Source organism: Bos indicus x Bos taurus, chromosome 14 (genome assembly GCF_003369695.1).
Source record: "Bos indicus x Bos taurus breed Angus x Brahman F1 hybrid chromosome 14, Bos_hybrid_MaternalHap_v2.0, whole genome shotgun sequence".
NCBI lineage: Eukaryota > Metazoa > Chordata > Mammalia > Artiodactyla > Bovidae > Bos > Bos indicus x Bos taurus.
Window position 1 is genome coordinate 1,195,828 of NC_040089.1, and position 22,278 is coordinate 1,218,105.

The 22,278-nt window shown below is 65.4% G+C and overlaps 1 protein-coding gene across 2 annotated transcripts; it reads right to left on the minus strand.

The window, feature by feature from the left end:
- Positions 1-12,535: 12,535 nt before the first annotated feature.
- Positions 12,536-21,644, minus strand: RHPN1 (rhophilin Rho GTPase binding protein 1). Of its 2 annotated transcripts, none has more exons than XM_027560459.1 (15): positions 21,448-21,644; positions 18,556-18,671; positions 17,409-17,537; positions 16,987-17,062; positions 16,364-16,441; positions 15,956-16,080; positions 15,698-15,864; positions 15,318-15,511; positions 14,830-14,989; positions 14,645-14,749; positions 14,223-14,417; positions 13,850-13,926; positions 13,491-13,637; positions 13,245-13,406; positions 12,536-12,910 (listed from the first exon to the last, which is right to left on the minus strand). In XM_027560459.1, the coding sequence occupies exons 1-15, from the start codon at positions 21,526-21,528 to the stop codon at positions 12,740-12,742; spliced, it is 1,983 nt and encodes a 660-aa protein (XP_027416260.1). In that variant the 5' UTR covers positions 21,529-21,644; the 3' UTR covers positions 12,536-12,739. The 2 variants fall into 2 exon arrangements, with proteins under 2 accessions (XP_027416260.1, XP_027416261.1); XM_027560460.1 differs by having other exon boundaries at positions 14,830-14,986; positions 21,448-21,643.
- Between the last annotated feature and the right edge of the window lie 634 nt (positions 21,645-22,278).

A 22,278-nucleotide genomic window follows, 5' to 3' on the forward strand; every position in this document is an offset into this window, starting at 1 on the left:
TGAGGGGCGGGGGCAGCCATAGATGCTGCAGAGGCTTGGGAGCTGCCGCCTCTGCACAAGCTGCCCTGTCCTTCCCGGACGAACAGTCCTATTGAGGGCCCTCAGCCCAGGCCAAGGCAGTGGGGGCTGCAGACCCCAGGGTCAGTGATTGATGGGGGTCTGGGGGCCGCGGCCCCGCCCTGAGACGGGCAGCCGGGGAAGCGGCTGTCAGCAGCTAATGGGCCCCTTGACAAATACTATCGAGGAGGCTGGGGGAGCTTCCGATCTGGCCCTGCCCCCCGCAGTGCCCCCAAGGGCCGGGCAGTTCCGGCCTGGCAGGCAGGGCTGGGAACTGGTGTCTGAAGACCCACAGGACAGGCCTCGCAGTCTCTGACAGCTCTTCCGGTGGCCCTGGGGGGAAGGAGGGGGTGGGAGCTGAGTGCTGAGGCCCCTCCCAGCCTCACAGGGGGATGCTGAGCTCAGTGCTGCAGCCGGCCAACGGAGGGCTTCAGGGAGGGTAAAAACCCTCTGGGCCTCCGGCCGCCTGGAGACACCAGTTTGCTGCAGGTCTGTAGTTACCTTGCCGCCTCCCCTCCCCCACGCCGCCTCCATTGAAGCCTCCACCCAAGGGGTCCCCGTGGCTTTCCCCACCCTCCCAGGGTGAGGCCTGCCCCTCGCTGGGCGGCATTCTGGCCCTGTGTGGCCTTTTAGGCCGGGAGAGTCTCGGTTTGGGAAGGTGAGAAAGTTCTGGAGCCGGATGGTTGTACAGATCGTACAACAAGGTAGATGTGCTTAATGCCACTGAACTGTGCTCGTACAAATGGCTCAGATGGAGAAATTTATGTGAAATATATTTTAATGTGATTTGAAAAAATCTAAGTGCACCATGTCCCATGCCCTCAACACCCACGCCCGGCACCTGGCCACGGAGTCCGTACTAAGAGGTCTGTGTGCCTCACCTCTTCCTTCTATTCCTGGGCCCAGCAGGCCCTCCTCTGAGGATGTCCTGGGTGGGGTGGCAGTGGCCGAGGGAGCCTGGGGGATACAAGTGGGGTGGAGGAGGGGGACGGGTGATGTTCCAGGCCAGGCTGGGAGTGCAGCTCCCCCAGGACAGGCCCAGGCTCAGGAGACTACCCACTGTCCCCGTGGTGGAGGCTGAGACCCATGCTGGGGCTGCAGGAAGCGGGGCTGGGGGTGGGGGCAGAGGAGGGTCTGCTGGGGGACGGGCATTTTCTTGTTGACACTGGTTACTGCAGTCATGATGAAAAGGCCATCTAAAAGGCCAACTTTTAGATGGTCATTGGTGATGGACTTGGCGTGCTGCAGTCCATGCGGTCGCAAAGAGTCGGACACGACTGAGCAACTGAACTGAACTGGAGTTTTTCAACTCTGCAGTTAACCCACCCTCTTCTGGGCAGGGCAGGCGGGCAGCTCCCCCAGGCATGAGACCACCTGGATCCCTGGCGGGGACTGGGCAGACCCGACCCCCAAGGTGCTCCTCACTGGATCCCCGTGTCACCCGCAGGCTTGTGTCCACGGGACAGGTGGGGGTCCTCAGGCTGAGGGAGAGGGGGCACTTGAGACTGGCCATGTCAGGGGTCATGGCTGTTGCCCTGTCGAGTGAGCAGCGGGAGGCGGGGGCTGCTGACCTGGCAGTGCGGGGGTCCCATGGGGAGGGGGCCAGTTGCCTGCAAGGCCGCCAGCCCAAAGAGGATTTAGATGGTACTCGCTTAGCGATCAATCCACCCCGGCGTCTCTTCCGAGGTGTAGAAAACTGCATGTTCTCCCAGTAGAGAAATGGCCATGTTCCGAGGATAATTGATGGACCTTCCGCTTCAGGAATATCCATAAACTCCGGCTCCAAGAACAGGTAAACCCAAGTCCCCATGCCAAGTCAGCCACGGGGGGCCGTTGGGTGTGGCCTCCCTCCAGGGCGGAGAGCAAAGGGGCCTTGCCCTGCCTCTTCCCGCCTCCACTCTGCACTGAAGTGGGGGTTGCCCACGGCAGGGGGTGTGGTGGCAGACAGAAGGTGGGCCTGCCCTTTGGGGCTCCCAGTCAGACCCTAACCAGCTGCCTGAACAGGCCCAGAGGTGAGTGTCTAGGTCCACTGACTGCCCAAATGCTGTGTGACACTGGACAGGTCTCGGAACCTCTCTGGGCACTAAAACAGAAGCTCAGGCTCAGCCCCACGAACCTGAACACCTGTGTCGGGGTCCAGGGCTTGGAGGGCCAGCGCTGCAGTGAAAAGGTCACTAGGGCACCCAGGGAACTGTGGATCAAAGGGCCGAAGGCGGCAGTCCTGCTGGTTGAGGGGCCCCGGGCTGCTGTCTGAGGTTGCCCACCCCACACAGCCTCTGATTGCACACCCCACACAGCCTCTGACCGACCACCCCACGGCCCCAGCCGTGACCCAGTCCTCACTGGCTGGCAGCCCCTTGATGATCCAGCCTTGCCCTCAGGCTGGCTAATCTCCTCCTGGAGCCCCTGTTCTAAGGGCAGGAAGCTCCGCCTGACGGGCGAGCTGCTCACGCAAGTGCAGGACGTGGTGTGCGAGCCGTGTGGGGAGCTCAGGCCTGATCTCGAGGACAGAGGAGGCGGCCATCTGAGCAGGCAGGGCCCCAGCTGAGTGCTGGGGGCCGCTCACTGGCCCTGTCGTGAGCAGCTCGGTGATGGGGACTCGTCCTTCTACGGTCCCCACCCCTGAGACAGTTGTGTCTCCTAGGAGCTCCTCTAGGACTTCCCTGGTGGCCCAGTGGTTGAGACGCCACTCTTCCAATGCAGGGGGCGTGAGTTGGATCTTGGGTCCCACATGCCACGTGGTCCGGCTAAAAATAAGAAAGCTCTTTAAACTGAGTGGTCTGGCCCAGGAATTCCTCCCAGTGCCCTGGCGGGAGTTTAAGTTCTTGTCAGGCTCTTCTCCCCACAAGGCAATGCCTCAGAGGTGGGAGGTCAGCCCTGCAGGAGGCCTGGGGGCAAGGCCCGGCAGAGAACCCCAGGTGGCTTGAGGGGGCCACCCTGTTGGGCCCTGGAGGCCACCAGGGAGACGGGTGGGGTGGAGAGGCCCAGGAGCCTGCAGCTGACAGCCCACCCAACCACCTAACTCCCAGGACCTGCCCGCTGTGGCTGTAGTCCCAGCTGGCATCCTGCTGAGGGTCTCTGAGGGCCAAGGGTCCCTGGGGTGCTGAGAGCAGCACAGCACGGGATGTTCCGCTATCGACTGATTGGACAGGATGGGGCCGGCCGGCCTGGGTCAGCAGATCCAGCCCCTGCTTGGGGATGTCAGGTCCTGCCTGGCCATTGATCAGAGGATGCTGGCTGGGCCGGGCCCTGGGGAGGTGTGGCTGGGTGCAGGGTTATGGGGGGCATGCAGGTGCAGACTCGCCGCCTGCCTCGTGCCCACCACGCTCTGCTGGGCCCACCCTGAGGCCGGGGCATCCTTGAGGCTGGGGCATCCTTGAGGCTACCTTGGCATCATACCAATGGGCAAAGCTGAGACCTGGCCAGTGGGCTGACCCTGGTGGGGGTACCAGACACTCCTGATACTGGGCCAAGTGGAAACTCGGCTGTGACTTCTGAACCCTAGCAGGCACACTGCCAGCCTGTTCCGCAGGGCCCTGTGACCTGGGGGGCCTGGCCCCCTCCTGCATTGGCTGGTCCTGGGCCCCCAGACCTGCTCAGGTATGAGAAGGCACAGGCCTGAGAACTGATGGTGCCCCACTGGCGAGGGAGGGGTGTGATCGCAAGAACCAGAGCAGGAGGTGGCACCCAAGGGACCGGAGGTGGGGGAGGGGGCGAAAAAGGGAGCAGAGCCCCCCCGACCAGGGCGCCCGAGACAGAGAGGGAACCGCAGGACAGAGTACCCAGCCCTCGCCGCCCCACGCACCCCGCAGAGGCCAGGCCAGGCTCGAGTCACCTTGGGCCTCCCGCGGTCTGAGGGATTCATGTTGGCAAGCGCCACCCCCGATTGATTATTGGGAGCAGGCTCGCTTGATGGGGTCTGGGAGCCTCTGGAGCCAGGCGGCCAGGCCACCTGGAAAACCGCAGACGTGGTCTCGGCCCCCTGCCCACACCAGCCCTCCCGCCCGGACCTGCACCGCTAATGAATTGGGATTTGATCCACGAGACCACAGCCCGCCACTGCCCGTCTGACTGTCTGGCTCCAGCTGGTGGGTGAGGGGCTGGGGCGCCGCAGGGCTGGGGGACTGGTTCTGCCCGCCGCCCCTCTGCTCAGGTCCCCGGGCGGTCACCCCCCTGGGCTGGGGCTCCCCATGGTGGGAGGACCCCTGAGTGTGACCCATTCCAGTAGCGAGCCCCAGGGGCAAAGGGGTGGGTGCAGGGCCCGAGGGGTTTCTCCAGCTGCCCCCACCCTGGGCTCCTCCTGCCCAGCTGACCACGTGCCGTTCTCCATACCCACTGAGAGGCCCCAGCCAGCACCACTTCTGCCCCAAACCCTCCTGGTGGCCAGACCCCTCTGTCCCCCCCAGCTTGGCCTCCTGCCCCACCCCATGGGCCCTCTGCTCACCTGCCTGGCCTCCCCACTCATGCCTCGGGGGCAGGGACCAGGCCTGAGCCCCGTCTGGGCAGCGGGGACTGGCAGGGCGAGCTCCCAGGATGGTCAAGAGCATGCAAATGAATGGATGGTGAACAAGTGAGGTGAGCAGAGCCCTAGGAGGACGCAGGAGGGTGACAGCTCAGAGTTGAGGCTCCAGCAAAGACTGTAAGACACGATCTGGGTGGGGCGGGGGCAGAGACGGGGAGCACGGGGCAGGGGGGTGTGGCCGTCACTAGAGCACCTGGGCGGGGGCCCCCGAGGAAAAGGACCAGGGGAGGGGGTTGCCCTCTGGGCCCTGGGCTTTCCCGGGGGTCCTGCCCAACTGAGGTCAGGCCTGAGGGTACCCCTCCAGGGACATGGTGAAAGGAGGGTGCTGACTGAGCCTCCTGGGAGGGTCAGAGGGAACCAGGCTGCTGACGGATGCGGCTGTCAGACCAGCGGCGTTTCAAGGCAGGGTTCCAGGAGAGAGGGGAGAAATCGAGAGAGATTTGCCAATTTAATGGAAAGTCAATCAATCTGGCCTCCTGGCCCAGTGCAGGCCCCTGGTGGGCATGGCAGACCTCCCGCCACTGGCCACCTTCTCTTGCTGGGGAAGGAGGCCCCTTGGTCACACCTGGGTCTGGGGTCAGCCAGAAGCCTCCTGCTGCCCCCAAGCCCTGGGCCCTGTGGCCTCCATGCAGTGACAGAGCCCACTGAGAGAGGAGGTCCAGGCACGCCACCTGCCTCCGTAGGAGGCAGCTCCCAGGAGCGGGCCCACCCTGTCCTCCTGGGCCTAGCATGCCCACCCCAGGGGTCAACAGCGCAGCGCCTGGGCTGGCGGGGCCTCCTCACCCGCACAGCACCAGCCCGTCTCAGCAGCCGGCAACAGCGTCGCGGGTGACACTGACCCTCACGGCCACACGCGCTGAGCCCTGGCCCACCACAGCCTGCCTTCTGCCCGTGTGGCCAGTTGTGTGGACACTGACGTCACCCACACCCCCAGCCAGCCTCCCCATCCCGTCTGCCCCCTCTTCACCATACTGCCACCTCGCTCAGTCCCCGGGGAGCCCTGGGTCTTGTTGGGGGACCCTTGGGCCTGCTCAGTTGAACAGTGGTCCAGGGTGCGGGCCTCCGAGGGGCTCTGGGTGGGAGCCTTGGACTGGCTGAGGCTGGACGCCTGGGGGGCGGGGCAGCAGGTGTCATTCTCAGAAGTAAGCACCGAGGGGTGATGAGTGGGGGAGGGGGCTGCAGTATTTAACGGCTGCTATCGGATTGTGCGGCTCCGCCTGTAACCGGCGCATTATGAAGGCTAATGGATTTTTGAGGCCAGATTGATTTTTCATTAATTTGGTAAAAATCTTTTTCCTCTCCCCTATAATTCTGTCTTAAAACGCTCCCACTGACAGCTCGATAAGTCACTCTTGTCTTAATGCACGTCTGGCTCACCCGTCCAGGGGCCGAGGGGGAGGGGAGCGTGGAGCCTGGGGGCGGTAAATACTGCATTAGGCCTGGGCCCAGGGAGGCACCCTGCGGGGCCCCTACCTGGGTGGGCATCGGCCTCAGGCACCGCCCCCCCACCCTCAGGCCCCAGGCTGCGGAGGAGAGAGCAGAGGCGGTGTGTGAGAGACAGGGGGCAGCAAGGCAGGAGGCCCGCTCCCAGAAGGGAGGCCCGCAGAGGCCTTCCTCCTGGTCAAGGCAAGGCTAGAGCTCTGACCCCAGGGGCTGATGTCGGGTGCGGCCTGCCCAGGCCTCTGTCCATTCTCTTCCTACCCCGGCCTGGGAAGGGCCGCCCCCAGCCTGGTCTGTGCCACTGACCAGCAGTGCCCTGCCCCTCCTGGACTCATCCCAGTTCCATCCTCCAGAGACCTCAGGGTCTGCAAGGCCTGCAGATGCAGCCACCCAGTCTGAGCAGGGCTGGCCTGGGGGCGGGGAAGAGCTGACCCCTCTCTTCTTCTCTGGCTCAGCCGCTCCTCTCTCTGCTCCCTGACAGTGCTCCGGGCTCCCCTCCCTCCTCCTCCTTGAGATTCTCCCCCTCGCATCTTCTTGTGGGGTCTCCAAGCTGTCCCGAACCCCTCCCGCCCAACCACCCTCTGCCAGGCTTCAGGTAGCCCTCCCGGGCCTGCTCACAGCCCTCCCCTCCAGCCCCAGACCATGCCCAGCCTCCAGGGACACGCCCCTCATTCCCCGACAGCCCAAGCCCAGTGGGTCTCCTTGAGCCGACCTACCTGACCTGCTTGCCTCCTGGAGTCCCACCCCACCACACCCAGCTCCAAAGGCCTAACAGATGTCCTCCCGGAATTGGGAATCCTAGTCCTCAGGGTCCGGGCCTCCAGGGGCCTTCTGGGAGCAGGGTGCAACCCCGAGGTCGTGCCCTCCCCCAGTGGGGGCATGAAGCCATGGAGGTGACGGTGCTGCTGGTCAGGGGTGCTGACGGAGGCCACGTGGGGGGTGCTGACGTGGATGCTGGTGACAGTGGGGGTGAGGTGCTGGTGGCCATGGGGACGGGTGGGGAGGCGGCGCTGCGCTGGCCAGCGGAGCCCTTGGTGCTGGTGAGACAGAGGCGGAGCTGCTGCTGGTCTGAGCGCTGGCCCCAGCCGCGGGGCAAGCCGGGCAGGTGGCGGTGGTGAAGGCGGGTCCTGGCAGGAGGGGAGGGGAGCGGCAGCAAGTGGCAGAGGCCTGTGAGAGCCCAGGAGCCTGGAGGGGGTCCCTGGAGTGAGGAGGGCCCTCCTGCATTTCCGGGGTGACCGCGCCCTCCAGGCCCGGTGCGTCTTCCTGCACTCCCTGTGGGCCTGGACCCAGCCTGGGGTCCTCAGGGCCTGGCAGGGGGTGGCTGTGTGTGTGAGCACGTGCTGGCCCGGCTGACACAATCGACCTCCTGAGCAGAGGGGTCCCAGTGGGCGTGTCCCCTCCAGGACCGAGGCTGGCCCCCGGCCCCCTGCAGCAGGGCTCTGAGCTCACAGGTAGGGAAGTGGAGGAGGCCCAGCAACACTCTGCAGGTGGGGGCGCACTGCCTGGGGAAGCTCTCACCCCCTGGGGCTGGGAGACGGAGGTTCGTGGGGGTGAGTGGGGGAGTGTCCCCGCTAGAGCCACACGGACCCTGGGCCGGGTCTGCACTCCGACTCCTCGGACGTCCCCAGTGAGGACTCCCAAGTTCACCTGCAGTGACCACACCTGGGTGCACCGTCCCCACAGGAGCTCGGTGAGGTGGACCCGCCCACAGGACTCCTGAATGCACAGACCCTGGTGCGGGGCAGAGCTTGCTAGGCTGCCTGGCCAGGGTGTGTGTGTGGGGTGGGGCTTCTGGCCAAGCCTGGGAACCCCCCAGGCCTCAGCCCCCCAACACACACAGCCAGGGGCTCGGCCACTGCTCCACGCAGGCTCTGAGCCACCCCATGGTCCTGGGGCCTCAGCTCGCTGGCCACAGCTAGAACAGCCTCCCCTCCACCTGGGGCTGAGCCCACAGACCATCTGAGAGATTGTGAGACACCCCGAAGGCACACAGCCCCTGGGGGCCAGCACAGAAGGCTCCGCACCCCCAGGACGCCGAGGCCCGGGGAGAGGGGCAGGGTCGGGGGTGTCTGTGGCTGCCTCATTGAGTTGGTCAGTCTCTGGCTGGAAGTCTGGAAATGCACGTGTTCAGGCCGTTGTGGCTGAGTGCCCCAGCCACACGCTTCAGAATCTGGGGTTGAGGAGGGCTTTCCCAAACAGGGTGGGGGGTTGTTTCTCATGAACGACGGAGCTGAGCCCACCACTCTAAACCAGCACCTGAGCCCTGTAGGGTCACGTCCGCTACGGAAGGATAAACTGAGGTCCAGAAACTCGGGGCCTTGAGGAAGGTTGGCTTATTGTATTTCCATGAACTTGGAGGCTTAAAGTGCTAGAAACTTGTTCTCTCCCAGGTCTGGAGGCCAAAAGTCTGAGACTGAAGGGTTGGTGGAGCAGCAGGGCCGTGCTTGCTCGGAGGCCAGAGAGGACCATTCGTGCTCCCTTTCGCCTTCTGGTGTCTCCGGGTGTCCTTGGGTAGCGGCCTCACCACTCCAGTCACTGGCCCGTCCTCACATGACCTCGCCCCTTCTGTCTCTTACTGCGAAACGCGTTGGTGGATTTAGGGCCCATCCCAGTAGTCAGGATGGTCTTATCCCAAGACCGTTAAGTGGTCGCACCAGCAAAGGTCCTTTTCCTAAACCGGGGCTCAGTCACAGTTCTGGGTGGCTGCATGTCTGGGGCCACCACTGAGTCCCCTGCAGCCAGGCAGCAAGTTCAGCCTCTCCAGCAAAGGCTCCGGCTTGGGGTGCTGGCAACACACTGTACGCCCCGCGTCCTGGGCTCGGGATGCCCCAGCGCTCCAGCACTACCTCCCGGCCTCCATGACCAGCAGCCCTGTAACCCCCAGCCTCCTCCTCAGGGCCTTGGGGGCCGAGCCCCACCAGGAGCTCAGGGGCGGAAGTGCTGCTTCTCCCGCTTTGCGCCTCCCACATCCCACTTCCGGATCCCTGGGGCCCTGGCCCGTCCTGCCCGCGCCGCCGGTGACTGTGAGCTTGGGTGACAGCACCTCTCAGACTGGCCCTGGATCCCTGAGTGCTGCCTCCTGTGGCTCAGCCCAGGGGCCAGTGTCCAGTGGGGTGAAGGGCGCAAACCCCCAGGTGGCCACGGTTAGCAGGATTCTGGCTGGTGTGTGGCACTGATCTGGGCCCTGTTTTGGAGGCTCCTGGGTCAGCCCTGCCTCTAGGGGGATCAGAGGCAGGTGGAAGCTGAGGCAGGAGCCCAGGGAGAGTGAACCTGGCGGGGAGAGGGAAGCCAGGAAGGGCCCCAAGCCGTTGGCCCTGCTGTGGTCCGCCGCCTGGCCCCGCCTCTGATCCCTGACCCTCCCCCTCCCTCGCTGCTGCCTCCGCCTTGGGGCTCCCGTCCGTCCGCCTGCCTCTCCGCGCATTAATCTGTAATGGCTCACTGCTGACCCAAGCGAAACGGAGTTTGCCTTTTCCCCTCTCGGCGGTTTTCTGTTGGCAAAGCAAAATGATCGCAGCGCACGCTCACCTCGACCTCCCCGCGCAGGGGAGGACCGCCCTGGAAAGTGAGACGTCCCTGCCGGGCCGGGCCGAGGAAGGGGCACGGTCGCGGGCACAGCACACGCGGGAGACATCCGTGTGCTCACTGCCCAGCCCCTCCCCCAGCCCCTGCTCTCCACGTCCTCCATGGGCCCTCTCTGCGCTGGGCACGGGGACAGGGGAGTGTCCTGCTGCTGCTGGTGTGGAGGAGCGGGCGTGGTGCCCATCCGTGGCCCACAGCCCTTCTGGGGCACAGCGACAACCGTGATGTGGCTGGACCAGAGAGTGGGGGCTAACGCCGGGCCCTGAGACATGGCCGTGTCTGAGGAAGGCTGAGTACATCCCAAACCAGAATCGAGGAGGCAGAGACAACAGGCCAAGCGCAGAGTGAGGCTGGTGGGGGCAGGTGGATAGGAAGAGACCGCACCCTGGACACGTCAGAGCAGAGTGGACAGTCAGGCAGGCACACGCCTCCTCACACACACACCCACTCGTGTGTGGATCCCACAAGCCAGCCCATCAGGGTAGAGGACCCGGGGGCTCTCGGGGCACAGCCTGCATAGCCTGGACAGCCCCCAGCACACTTGGAGAAGCCATGGGCTTCTCTCCTGGGCCAGGCCAGGCCATGCATTGACATGACCACAGGCTGCTGTCTGAGAGGCAGGCATGTGGTGATGCTCACCCTTGGGTGCCAGGCTAGCCTTTTGTTCTGAGTCCTGGCCCCAAGGGGCTGCAGTATTGCCCTCTGGGTGGGGGTCGGCCCACAGCTGACTACTGGGGGCTTTGCCAGGCCCAGAGTCTTGTCCATGACCTCATCCCTGAGGCCTCCTGGAGCCAGCCCAGGACTCCACCAGCTGCTGGTTCAGCCGTCTGGGGACACCAGGGAGGTGCCAGGGAGACCAGATGGGCCGGGCCACCCCGGGGTGCTGGGTGAGGGTGGACACAGGATGTTGGAAGGGCGCGGGCGGAGCCCCCACCTTCCTTGGGGTCATCGTCTGGTTTGTTCCCCTCGCTCAACGCCTACTTTCCCGTCTGGAAAGAGACTTCCTTGCTTCCTGGAGAGGTCGATGCCCAGCCACCCCTGACCCAGGGGAGCAAAGGCCCTGGCTTGCCCGAGGGCCCGGAGCCAGGCTGCCTGGGAAGCCTGGGAGGGTGTGGGCCTTGGGACGGGCCCTCCCCACCAGCCTGGGGGAGAAGCAGGTGGCGGCTCTCTCCCGGCTCCAGCCCCTCCTGGGTCCAGGTCGGCTGCTGGAGCGGGGATGCTGCTGAGTTCTGGACAGGACCTGCCAGTCCTGTCGGCCCTGATTAGCGTGTAATGGCTTCCTTGATGCACAGTTTTATTAATCAAATTAATACGAGCTGAGGTGACCTTGGCGGGTTCTGCTGAGAGGGGCATTCTCCTGGGAGGGGCAGGTGGTCAAGGAGGGACGCACCTGGATGTCCTGTCTGCTGGCTCGGGCAGCTGGGGGGAGCTCTGCCCTCCCACTCCGAACACTGTGCACCCTCATCACACCCACTCACCCACCCTCACACACTCACCCCCGCCAACGGCCCCCACTCCCCCCCAGCCCCAGTTATGCTGATGAAGGTGGGAGAGAGCAGGGGCCAGGTCCCTAAGGGCTGCTCCTGCTTGGGGACCCCACGGAGGAGACAGGTCTGATGTGCTGAGAGGGGCTGGACCTTGGTCAACAGGGGAGCTTCCTTCTCTCCGGGGTCTGCTGCCTGCCCTTCCCTAACCCTGCACGGCCCAGAGACCCCGCCTCCTGTAGTCTCGTGAGCGGGCTGTGGCTGCCCCCTGGTGGCCACAGGACTGCCGCCCCCCCCCCCCGCCCCCCCACCATCCCTGCGAGAACTGCAGACGGCAACCTCTCCCACCTTCCACCCTTTCCTTTGGGGCCAGGCCCTGAGCCACACCACCGCGGGGCCTGAGGCAGTGTGGCCGTCGTGGTCTCTTGGTCTGTTCCCAGTATGCGTGGCTGGGGAGGGAGGGTGGTCCCTGAAGGTTACGGTCCAAGAAGCCCAGTTTGGTGCCGAAGGGGCTGGGGAGAAGTACAAGGGAGCAAGGGTGGGCTGCGGGTACCCCTCTGTGCTAGGCCTGGGAGCAAGGAGGCTGAGACGGCCCCATAGACACACCTCAAACCGGAGCAGCGGCCTCGGACGCCCAGGCTCGACTGTGGGGCGGGGGCAGGGGGAGGAGAGCCTGGAGGGATGGGGTGGGGGCGGAGACAAGGCAGGGGCGGGTACGGAGCTTGGCTGGAGGGGACATGGGGGTAGGGCCTGGCCTGCAGTGAGGCAGGCAGCTCCGGAAAGGACTGGACTGCAGGAACTGGGCTGGGGTCAGAGGCCCTCGATGCACACGGGGTCGGAAGAGGGGACAGGAGGTACGGAAGCAGGGAGGGAGTCCCGCTCTTTGCACGGAGGGACAGCAGAAGGCATGCAGTAGTTGGGCTCTGCTGGGACACCATTTGGGTGAGAGGCCATGCTGTGGACACCTGGGCTGCTTGTAGAGGGAGGGGCAGGGCAGGAGGGAAGCTGGTCCTTCTCCAGCCTGTGGGGCACCAGGTGGACCAGTGGGGGGGTGCTCACCAGGGGTCACTGCGGGCCAAAGAGAAGCTGGGGTGGGGCGGTGGTCCTGAGGGAGGGTGTGGACAGGGGGTGGCATGCTGGGAGGAAAGGGATGGGAGAGCTCAGCCAGGGGCCTCAGGAGCCCAGCACAGGGGCAGCGGGCATCTGAGCTGCAGGGGCCGCTGCCACACATCCCCCTAGCCTGCCCCCTTCTCCCGTGATAGCTCCTTCCCGTCCGAGAGGAGTCCATGGACACCTCCACCCAGGCAGCTGCCCTCTAGTGGGCAGTCGGGACACAGGAGGACAGGGCAGCTCAGAGACAGTCTCCTGGCACGTGGGACTCAGTGCTCAGAGTAACTGTGACACATCTCGTGTGGGTGCTGCCCCTGGCCCCCGGCACTGGCTCAGACACATCTCATCAGACATCGTCTTTAATGGGCAGCTCTGGGCACTGGGTGGGGCAGCTGACTGGCTGAAGCTCCTGGGTCCTGGATCAGGAAGGTCTGCACGGGGGTCCTCGCTCCCAGCCAGCTGGAGCCTGCGCTGGGGCCCTTGTGTGGGGGGAGCCGGCCCCTCACCACCACCCTGGGCAACCCAGAGGATAAGGGCAGCAAGCAGCTCAGGGCTGTGGGGCTGGGGACAGTCTCCTTCCAGTCTTGCCCCTGTTGGCCTTGCGGTTCCAGCCGAGGAGGGGCCTGGGCCTCGGGCTGCCTCGTGAGGGCACTGGTGTCTCCTGGCCACACTCCTTCTGGCTCCTCAGAAGCCCCCCAAGGGCTGGCCGGCGGTCCCCCTGTGTTCACCATGGAAATGGATGTGGGTCAGCTCCCCTGGCCTGGCCTGCTTGTGGCCAGCTGGTGAGTGCCAGGGGACGAAATGGTGGGGATTCAGGGGGTGGGGGGTCCATGTGAGGATGGCCATGGGGCAGGGCCCCCATGGGTTTGCCCTGCTGGGGGGCAGCGCTCCAGAGGCAGCTTCTGCCCAGAGCAGCTGAGGGGCGGGCTGGGCCTCGTGGAGGACCGTCCCAGCACCCTCGTAGCATCTGTGGGTGTTTGGGGCCTGGCCAAAGGCCAAGGCTGGGGCAGGACAAGGAGTTAGGGAGACCCTCCCAAGGCCCTGGGGCTCACCGAGACGGGCAGCTCGGCAGCAGGCAGCAGCGTGACCACCTGCAGGCTCACGCCCTCGTCACCCACGCCCTTCAGCTGGGCCACCACCTCCGCGTGCTTCCACCACCTGCATGGCTGCCCGTTCACCGACACGATGTAGTCACCCTCCTTCAGGCCAGCCTCCTGCAGCAGACGGGGGGAGTCCCACAGCACCCCTCCACCTCTGGGTGGTCCCACCTTCCCTGCCCTCCGGTGAGGGGGCCTCACCGCAGCCCGGCCCCCCGGAACGACGGCAGCAATGAGAACAGGCGAGTCTCCCCGCAGCGTGAAGCCGAAGCCTCCCTCTCCTCGAGACAGGTGAACAGGCCCCACCAGCCGCCAGTGGTTCTTGGCTGAGAAGACGGACAGGGGCCCCTGGGGGGGTCAGGGGTCAGAGGTCAGAAGCCGGGCTGGGCTGCTGCACTTGGAGGAGCCCCCCGGCCTGGAGCACTCTTGCCCTCATCTCTCCATTTGGTGACAGAGACTGGTGGGTCAGCAGTGGGGCTGGGCAGGGTGGGGCCCCCCTCGAGGACCTGCCTGAGTGCCAGGAAAGAGCTGAGGAGGCGGAGGCCTGGGAGGGTGCTCACCAGGCGGTGGAAGATATCAGCTACCTTCACCCGGGAGAAGCTGGGTGTCCTGCCCTCTGGCCTCTGCTGCGTCTTAGCTGAAAGGATGAAGGTGAAGGGAGGCAGGGCTGTGTCCAAGGCTCAGGGTCCCAGGGTGGTGGCCCGAAGTGCAGCCATGCACTCCGGCCCCTCTGGGCACCACCAGCAGGAGGAGCCTGGTGGCTTTGGCGTCTGACGTCCCTGGGGGGACGGGGCAGGCACGGAGCAGCGAGGAGCTGTCATAGTGGCTCGCTCTGAGGGCTCTCTGTGTGGCCCATGGACCTTGATTGCAGGGGCCTCTGCCTGGCACCCGCGCTGGGGCCAAGACACACCCACCCCGGGGCCCGGTGCTCACGCTGGATGTCAGGGGCCTCGGTGGCCTCATGGAAGTCGTCCTCCAGGTCGAGCTCCGAGTACTTGGCCAGAGAGCGCTGCAGTGCCCGGGCCAGCACGGCCTGCAGCAGGTCCTCCCGGCGCAGGGCCCGGCACACGGCGTGCAGCTGCAGCGCCGCCTCCTGCCCCAGGAGGGCCCGCCTCAGGTGGGCCTTGCCTGTGGGACCGAGCTGTCTCATGCTGCTGGGGCCCCTCCAGGCCCCCACCCCACATGCAGCTGGAGGAGGGCGGGTCAGGGCTTCCAGGTTCATCCTGGGTCCGCCAGGGAAGAGCTGCCTCCCACGGGTGCCTGCCCTGCCCAGGAAGCCCCCCGCACTGTTGGCGCCCCATGGGGAGTGACGGCTGGAGTGGGGCGCTCACGGCGGCAGGGGCCTAGGGCCTCACCCAGCTTGCTGCGTTCCTTGCGCTCCTGGGGCAGCGCCGGGCCCCGGGCCTCAGCCGAGGACAGGAACACCTTCTCGAGGACAGGGAGCTCCGACTCGGCCACCGCTGGAGGTCAGAGAGGGCGGTGAGCCGCCACACAGGCCCCTGGCAGCATGGCACGCGGGCACGCGGGGCAGGGCACTCACAGGCGCCGTCACACAGGCCCAGGGCCGCGTGGTAGTGGGCCAGGGCGTGGAAGTGCTCCGCCTTCACGTGCACCAGGGTGATCCAGGGGAAGGGCGCGTAGCCCCGGACGGGAGGCTGGGCCATGGTCCGATGCACCAGCCGGTACTCGGCCGCCACCTGCTGGCACACGGGAGGACGGAGGGGGCTGCCGCGAGCCCGGTGGCCTGGGCCCCGGCCTCTGCTCACCCTGGGGCCCCTCCTCCACCAAACTCCCAGTGGCCCTGCCCCACGTCGAGACGAGGTCAGGGGTCGGGGCCCCCAGTCCCTGCCCTGATTGGCATCACTCCAGACGTGGGGACTCAGGGCCCCGGGACCCTGAACAGTGCCCCGAGGACAGCTGGCTTCCCCGCAGCCGCCCCTCCCGGCCCCGGCCCGCCCCTCAGCTCAGCGGGCACCCGAAGAGCCGAAGCCTGGCCAGTCCCCCGGGACAGCCGCCCCCCACCCTCACCTGGGCCGCCTCCTGGGCGAGGCGCAGCTGGGCCAGGCAGTCGTGGGCGGCCCTGGGGGCCTGCAGCAAGAGGCCCTCGAAGACACACTCCTGGGCCTGGGCGCGCATGAGCTGCTCCAGCATGGAGAGTGAGGCGGGGCTCATGTCCGGGCTGGGTGCATGGGAGAAGTTCTCCCTCAGGAGGCTGAAGGCCCCTGCGGGGAAGATGGGGCTCAGGGGGGGCTGCCCAGCCCTCGCCCTAAGCCCCTCACAGAGGGCCTGTGTGTGCCGAGCCCCTCGGGCTAGGGGGCCACCACGCCTGTCCCCCCTACCCCGACTCTGGCCCTCGAGCCTGAAAGTAAGGACTGCAAAGGCACAGCTGTGAGGTCTGGCAGCCTCACCGGCAGCCCTCTGAAAAGCCTCCACGGCACGGCCGATGCCCTCGGGGCAAGAGCGGTTCTGACGAGCCCCGATCTGGGTGTGCAGGGCACCGATGTTGAACAGCACGCTTCCCTTCTCGAAGGCCAGGGCCCGCTGCTGGGCTGGAAGCCCTGTCAGTGAGTCGTACCTGCAGGGTTGGGTCAGGCTGGGAAGAGTTCCCACAAGAAGCTGGGGGTCTCAGGAACAACCCCGGGGCTCCTGCCCACCCCAGCCCCTACCAGTGGAAGAGCAGCCCGAGGCTCCGGGCAGGGGTGACAAAGCGTGCCTCCAGGAAGCAGAGCTGGTTGTAATAGGCCGTGAGCAGCTCCAGGCCGGCCTTGCTCCGGCTGGGGGTCCGCGTGGCCTGCCAGATGGAAGTCAGCTGGGTCCTACCGCCCCCGCCCGCCCCAGGGCACACGCGGCAGCCCCTGGGATGTCACAGCTCCAGGGGGCGCCCCAGGGTCTGGGGGTGAACATAGTCACACGTGCCCTCCCGGGAGTTGCTGGGGCCCACACGTGCCACTCCAGGGGACTGCAGGGCGCTGGGGCGGGAGGCGGGGCAGGGTCCCCGGGGTGGGCACGGGCACAGAGCAGCCATTCCCAAAGGCCAGCATTCTCACGTGGGGGCTGGGGGTGCTGACACCCACCTGCCGCAGGTCCTCCAGCTCCCTGATCTCAGCCTCGTAGGAAGCTCCATCCTCCCCAAAGTGCCTGCAGATCAGCTCCTGAGGTGGTGGGGGGGAGGGTGGGCGTGGGACTTCCCTGGAGCCTCCCAGCCCAACATGGCTGAAGCCCCATAGTGAGGGGACCCCCACCACAGATGCGGGGCCCAGGGACTCGGGGATGTCTCTACTGGAACCCCTTACCCTTATTAACTCCCATGAGCCAAGTACTACCTGCCACCTGCCAGCAGACTCCTGAGGCAGAGGATGAGGCACCTTCCCGCTGGCCTGGCTGCAGGGGCTTGGGAGCCCCCACAAGGTCCCCCAGAACCTGAGGGTTTTCTCAGCACAGGCTCTGACTAGAGGGGGCAGCCCCCAGCCAGCAGAACCCTCAGAGCAGGAGTCAGGGACCCGGCAGCTGTCCTGGGACCTCCAGTTCTGCCGACATCTGTCCCAGGGTGCGTTCTGCAAAGCCCACCCGATCAAAATCCCCTCTGGCTGTGGAGGCCAGGTGGCTCCGGGTCAGACCCTTCTTCCCTCTGAGTCCTCACCTCAGTGAGACTGCTGACCAGGAAGCCCCTGAGAGCCAAGCCCAGGCTGCCACTTACCTTCAGGGGGGGCGCCCAGTCCAGGGGCTTGGTCTCCTTCAGCCCCAGGGGAATCATGGGGGCAGTGACGCCTTCGCTAGAACCAGAAGCAACGAGTCCAGACCCTAGGGCTGGACTCCGCTGTCCTCGGTGGCCCTGGGGTCACCCACTACCATGCCTGCTACACTGGACGCACTCCCCCCGATTCTGGAATGCCATGCCACATCCCTCAGGCCCTGCCTGGATGCCGGCCCTGCACACACAGGCGCTGGTGGTGTTCTCCCTCACGCTGACACATACACGCGCCTCTGGGGCCAGTCCGTGTCCCCACACACACTCACATGCACACACGCCTTTGGGGCCAGTCCGTGTCCCCACACGTACTCACATGCACACGCGCCTCTGGGGCCAGTCCACGTCCTTGCACACACTCACACACACACCTCTCAGGCTGGCCCATGTCCCCGCTGCTGTCGAGCCCCGCCAGCTCCTCCTTCAGCAGCTGCAGGCTGGAGTTGACGTCGCTCAGTTCCAGGGCCACAGTCTCCCTGACGCGGGCGTTGCTGGTGGCTCTAGAGGAGGAGGCTGAGGTGAAGCCCCAGTGCTGCCAGGGGACCCATGCCCCAGGCCTTCATCGCAGCCCAAGCTCTGGAGCCCATTCCACAGTGATGTGCCAAGGGGCCCAGCCACCCTGGGGGGCAGTGGTGGGGTCCAGGGCCCACCAGATGACCCCCTCCTCTCTGAAGCTCCCTGTGGGCCATGCGGTTTCCTGTCCGTACATGTGTCATGACTCTGGCCCGAGTACATGTGCTCGGACCCAGAACTTCCAGGGTATGAGTCCCCCCACCACCTCTCACTCCCCCAGGACACGGTTCATGCCTGTCCTCTGGAGACTGGAAGGCAACTTCCCTGGAGAGATGGGGTTGGACTCCCTCTGTGCCTGCCAGAGGGACCGGCGGCTGCCCAGGAAGGCATGGGGTGGACAGGGAGGCAGGGCTGCTAAGGTAAAGGAGGGCCTGGTGGAGCCCCGGCCTGCAGCTGGCTTTGCGCTCACTGGTGGTGGCTCGGGCAGGCAGGGCCCCCTCCCCGGGCCTCAGATCAGCACCCGGAGAACAGGTGGGTGTGAAGGTGTGAGCGCACAGGCTCCAAGGTAGAGATGAATTCCTGTCTCAAGGACTCATTCTCAGGTCCTCAACCTTGGGACACCTGTCACTTGCCACAGCTCAGCCTAAAAAGTGCAGCTGCTATGTCCATCCAGGTGGGGATATCCTCTCCAGCCTACCACAGAATCCGGCTGGCCCTGAGCTGCCCCTGCCAGTGAGGGCCACCGAGGTGGGGGCCCGAGTCACCTGTGAGCGTCCCAGCTGGGCACCATGGCTACCCCAGACCCTGGTGCGAAGTCCAGCCCTGCCTCTCGGGAGCCTGAACAGGAGGCCTGGTCATGGACTCACACGTGGACCAAAATACCGGGCACCCGCCGTGTCGCTGCCCTGCCCCGGGTGAGCCTGCCTCACGGGGGACTCTGGGAACATGGCCCTGCTTGCCTGGGGGTCCAGCCCTGGGCGGGTGTCCTGGGCAGCCAGCGCCCACCTGTACAGGTTCTCGGCGCCTGTCCGCATCCTCAGCTCCCTGTCGATCTGCTGGTGGATCCGGGCCCTGCGGCTCTGCAGGCGGCCATGCAGGGAATCTGTCGAGAGGTCACAGCCCTGCAGAGAGGCCACAGGTCACTGGGGCCAGGCCAGCAAGGACATGGCGGGCGGGGACAGGGCTGGACTGCCCTGGGAAGACGCTGGGCCCATAGGGTGCCTCTCTGGGGCTCAGCAGCCCGGCTGGAGCCCCGCCGGGAGATGGCCAATTGCTCCCAGCATCCTCCTGCACTTCTGAATTCCTTCTGTAACCCCCACGACCCATCCCGCCCACACAAACGCCAGACTGCGCACGTTTAGGTGGAGGGGATGCCCAGCCAGCTCCTGCCAGGGCACTGATGGAGAGCAGCCTGCCTGCAGGGTGCTGGGTCTCCTCTGGGCCATACTCACTGTGGCCGGGCTCCATCCCAGTTGGCCACTTATTGTGGCAAATGCCCAAACCACAGGCCCCAAGGGTCACTCCGCTCACAGGCAGCAGGCCAGGCCTTCTGACAACCCCATCTGAGGTGTCTCAGTGCGGTTCTGCCCTGCACACGGGCCCCAGGCAGAGACCCCTGCGGCAGGTTGAGAGGGTGAGAGGTTTCCTCTGTCAGGGGAGGGGCTTTCAGGGCCCCAGTGGGACTGGTGCACCTGTGGCCATTTAGGGACCTCCCGGCCTGGTCGGTCACCAGCCTGAGAGTTGGGAAGGACTTCTCAGAATGTTCTTCCCTGGACCATGTCCTCAGGCTCAAGTGGTCTCCTGGCCCGGGAACAGAACAGGGAAGAAGACACAGTGCCTCCCAGGACCCCACCCTGAAGGCACAGACGTGCAGGGCTAATGCAGCCTCTCTGCAGTGGCCGCTGTCTTGCACAAATCTGAGGAAGTATGTCTGTACTGCCACAGAAAGAGCAGTCCCCGCCTTCTGGGGGCTATAGCTTATCCCAGCCCCATGCAGGAGGCACCCTAAAGAAGGCCTTACTCTCTTGCACAAACAAGACTCATGGCACATGGCCACCTTGGATTATGGCCCAACATTTCCTCCACATTCCAGTGTTCTCAGGAGAGATCAATCAGGGAAGACTTCCTGCAGGAGGAAGCATTCTTCTGGGACTTCCAAGTGGTCCTGAGGTAACTGGGGAGAGGGAACTTGTCCCCATCAAACAATGGGAGAGAGAGAGCAACCACCTTGGATAACTGCCTGCTGGGGGACTCTGGGCAGGTCCTCGTCTGTAGATGGAAAGGGGGCTGGTGTCAAGGTGGCATCAGGCAGGAAGAAGACAAAACACGGCTCTCCTCTCTCCGCTCTGCTGGTTGAGTGTCTTCCCACTGGCCTTCACCTCTTCCCCATGGTACCTCCCGTACCCACTTGGTGCAGAAGGGAATGAGAAGAGGACACGGGCAGTCTCCCTTCCAGGAGACCTGAGAATCCGGAACAGGGGGCATGCCACAGCTAAAGCTCTACTCCTCTCCCTCTGAAGGTCCAACTGCACAGCTCCAGCCTAAGGTTCTGAGTGAGCAGAAAGGCTGTCTGCCTGGGGAGGGGCGCTCCATGTACTGGGGAGAGGCTGCCAGCCCCGCGGGACTGTCTGTCAACACAGCTCATCGGGTGTCCGATGTCAAGTGCCCCCGGAGAGATGTGCTTGAAGGCAGGAGACCATAGTCCCCTCTGAGGCCTGCAGCCAGCACCCCTCATGGCCTTGTGACCCCAGCGCGCCCTCTAGGACACAGGCTGGCTGCATGACTTGGTGGGAAGCGCAACTGTGGCCCAATGTGCAGTGATGGGTGGTGCTCACCCCCATTTCCACACCGGGTGAAGGGGTCTGCCAGCTCGCGCATGTGTGGAAGAACCCCCACCTGATGGAGAAGAGCAGCGAGCCTCTCCCACACCCTCCCTGCTGCAGCCCTGGCAGCACCGGTCTAATGGATCCCCCAGAAGCCCAGGAGGAAACGGCAGGGGCAGTGGCCAGAACTGGCTAAGTGTGCAGGCAACCAGGCCAGCGCAGGTCTGGTAACAGACTGGAAGATGCTTGGTGGTACCGGACTGAAAACTCTTGTGTATGTGGATGCCCAAGTCCTGGCATAAACACTGGGAAGCCTTTCAGTGACTCCCAGGGAACCACCAGGCTCCTAGGCTGCAAGGTGAGGCAGCCAGAGCACGTCTCCTCCTCAGACACAGACTCAAATGTCTCCACCCTCCTCCCTTGTACAGCTTTTCAGTCCTCCTGGAAATAGTCCACAGTCCACAGCCCCCGCAGGATCAGGGGTTTCAGGAGGGGGCAGAGGTGCGGGGAAGTGAGGAGGGACAAACCACCCTGCTGGGAAATCCTCCAGCCATTTCCTGTACCCGGGTGCATCAGCCACCTGTTGCTAAAAGTTCCATCAGACACAGAGCTGGGTGGCCAGGGCACAGCTGAACAGCCCTAGGAGAGACAGAACAGCTAGGACAGGAGGAATGACGGATGCCAGGGACAAACACGAAGGCCACGGGCTGTCATTGACCAGAGCCCAGCACCTGCCAGAGAAGGGGGTCCTGGAGTGTTAGAGAAAACCACGAGCTGCACTTGCGCTCCGACCTGTTCCGGTCGACGCAGGAGGGGTCCCCCAAACGCACTAGACAGGAGCCCAGAGGCCGGGCTCTGGCTCCGCACGGGTCCCCAGTTCCTCAGCGTTAAGCCCACCTTGCCTCTGAGGGGCGTGCGATACGCGACGTTTCGCCCCGGAGTCCAGCGGCGCGCTCGGACGGGAGAAACCAGCGCCGATCCCGCAGCCCAGCGCTCGCCGGCTGCAGCGGGCAACAGGAGCGGCCGGGTCTGGGAACCCAACTCCCGGCGCCCCCCGGCCGTCGGGCACTCCCACCTTGCGGACGGTGCCGGCCGCTTGCAGCCGGGCGCTCTCCTCGCCGGCTCCCGGGCCGTCCGATCTGTCCTCGGGGACCATCGCCGCCCGCTGCTCGGGCCGCGCCCGCCTGGAGGCCGTCGCCGGCGCAGGGACCCCGGGTGCTCGGACCCGGCACTGCCCTCTCCTGGGGGTGGCGGTCCCGCCGGCAGGAGGGGCGGGGCGCAGGCCGCTGAGCGTGCGAAACTTCCTGCTGCCCAATCGGCGGCCGCGGCGACTCCGACGGACAGCAGCGCTGGCCAACCAGAGCATGAGGGAGGTGGTTCTCGAAGCCAGGCCCTGCCCACTCGCGGCCGCGGAGCCCCCGGGGAATGCGGTCGCCCCTGGCAACCGCCGGCCGGCGGAAAAGGGAAAAACAAGGCGCAGCGCAGGGCCCAGGGGCAGCCGGGATTCCACCCGCCGGGCGGCGGGGCCCCCTCGGGGCTAATCCGAAAACACCCGCAATGGCTTGTTAACGGTTTTCCTGGCACGAGCGCCCGTGCAGCCTTTAAGGTCCGCTTTTCTGTCTCCACTCGGGGACCCAGGCTCTGGCCTGGTGGCCCCAGTGCGGTGCCGTCCATTGTCACACTTCCAGAACCCGCTTCCAGAACCTTCCTCGGGAACCCGCCTCTGGAGCCCACAGTCCAGAACCCCCCTTGGCAACCTGCTTCCAGAATCATCTTACTTGCACCACTTACATCTAGAACTGACTTACCTCCCGGGACCGGCCTGCCTCCAGAACCAAACTCTCCCTAACCTGCTCTCCCTGCAGGGTTACCCCAGGCCCTTCATAATTTCTCTAGTTATGGCAGG

Excerpts from the sequence above, each read along its gene's own strand:
- RHPN1 (XM_027560459.1), bottom strand. The coding sequence starts at position 21,528 with ATGGTCCCCGAGGACAGATCGGACGGCCCGGGAGCCGGCGAGGAGAGC. Across the intron at positions 16,081-16,363 it reads AGCTGGAGGACCTGCGGCAG|GCCACGCGGACCCCCAGCCG; the intron begins GTGGGTGTCAGC and ends TCCATCTGGCAG. Across the intron at positions 14,750-14,829 it reads GGGCCTGTGTGACGGCGCCT|CGGTGGCCGAGTCGGAGCTC; the intron begins GTGAGTGCCCTG and ends TCTGACCTCCAG.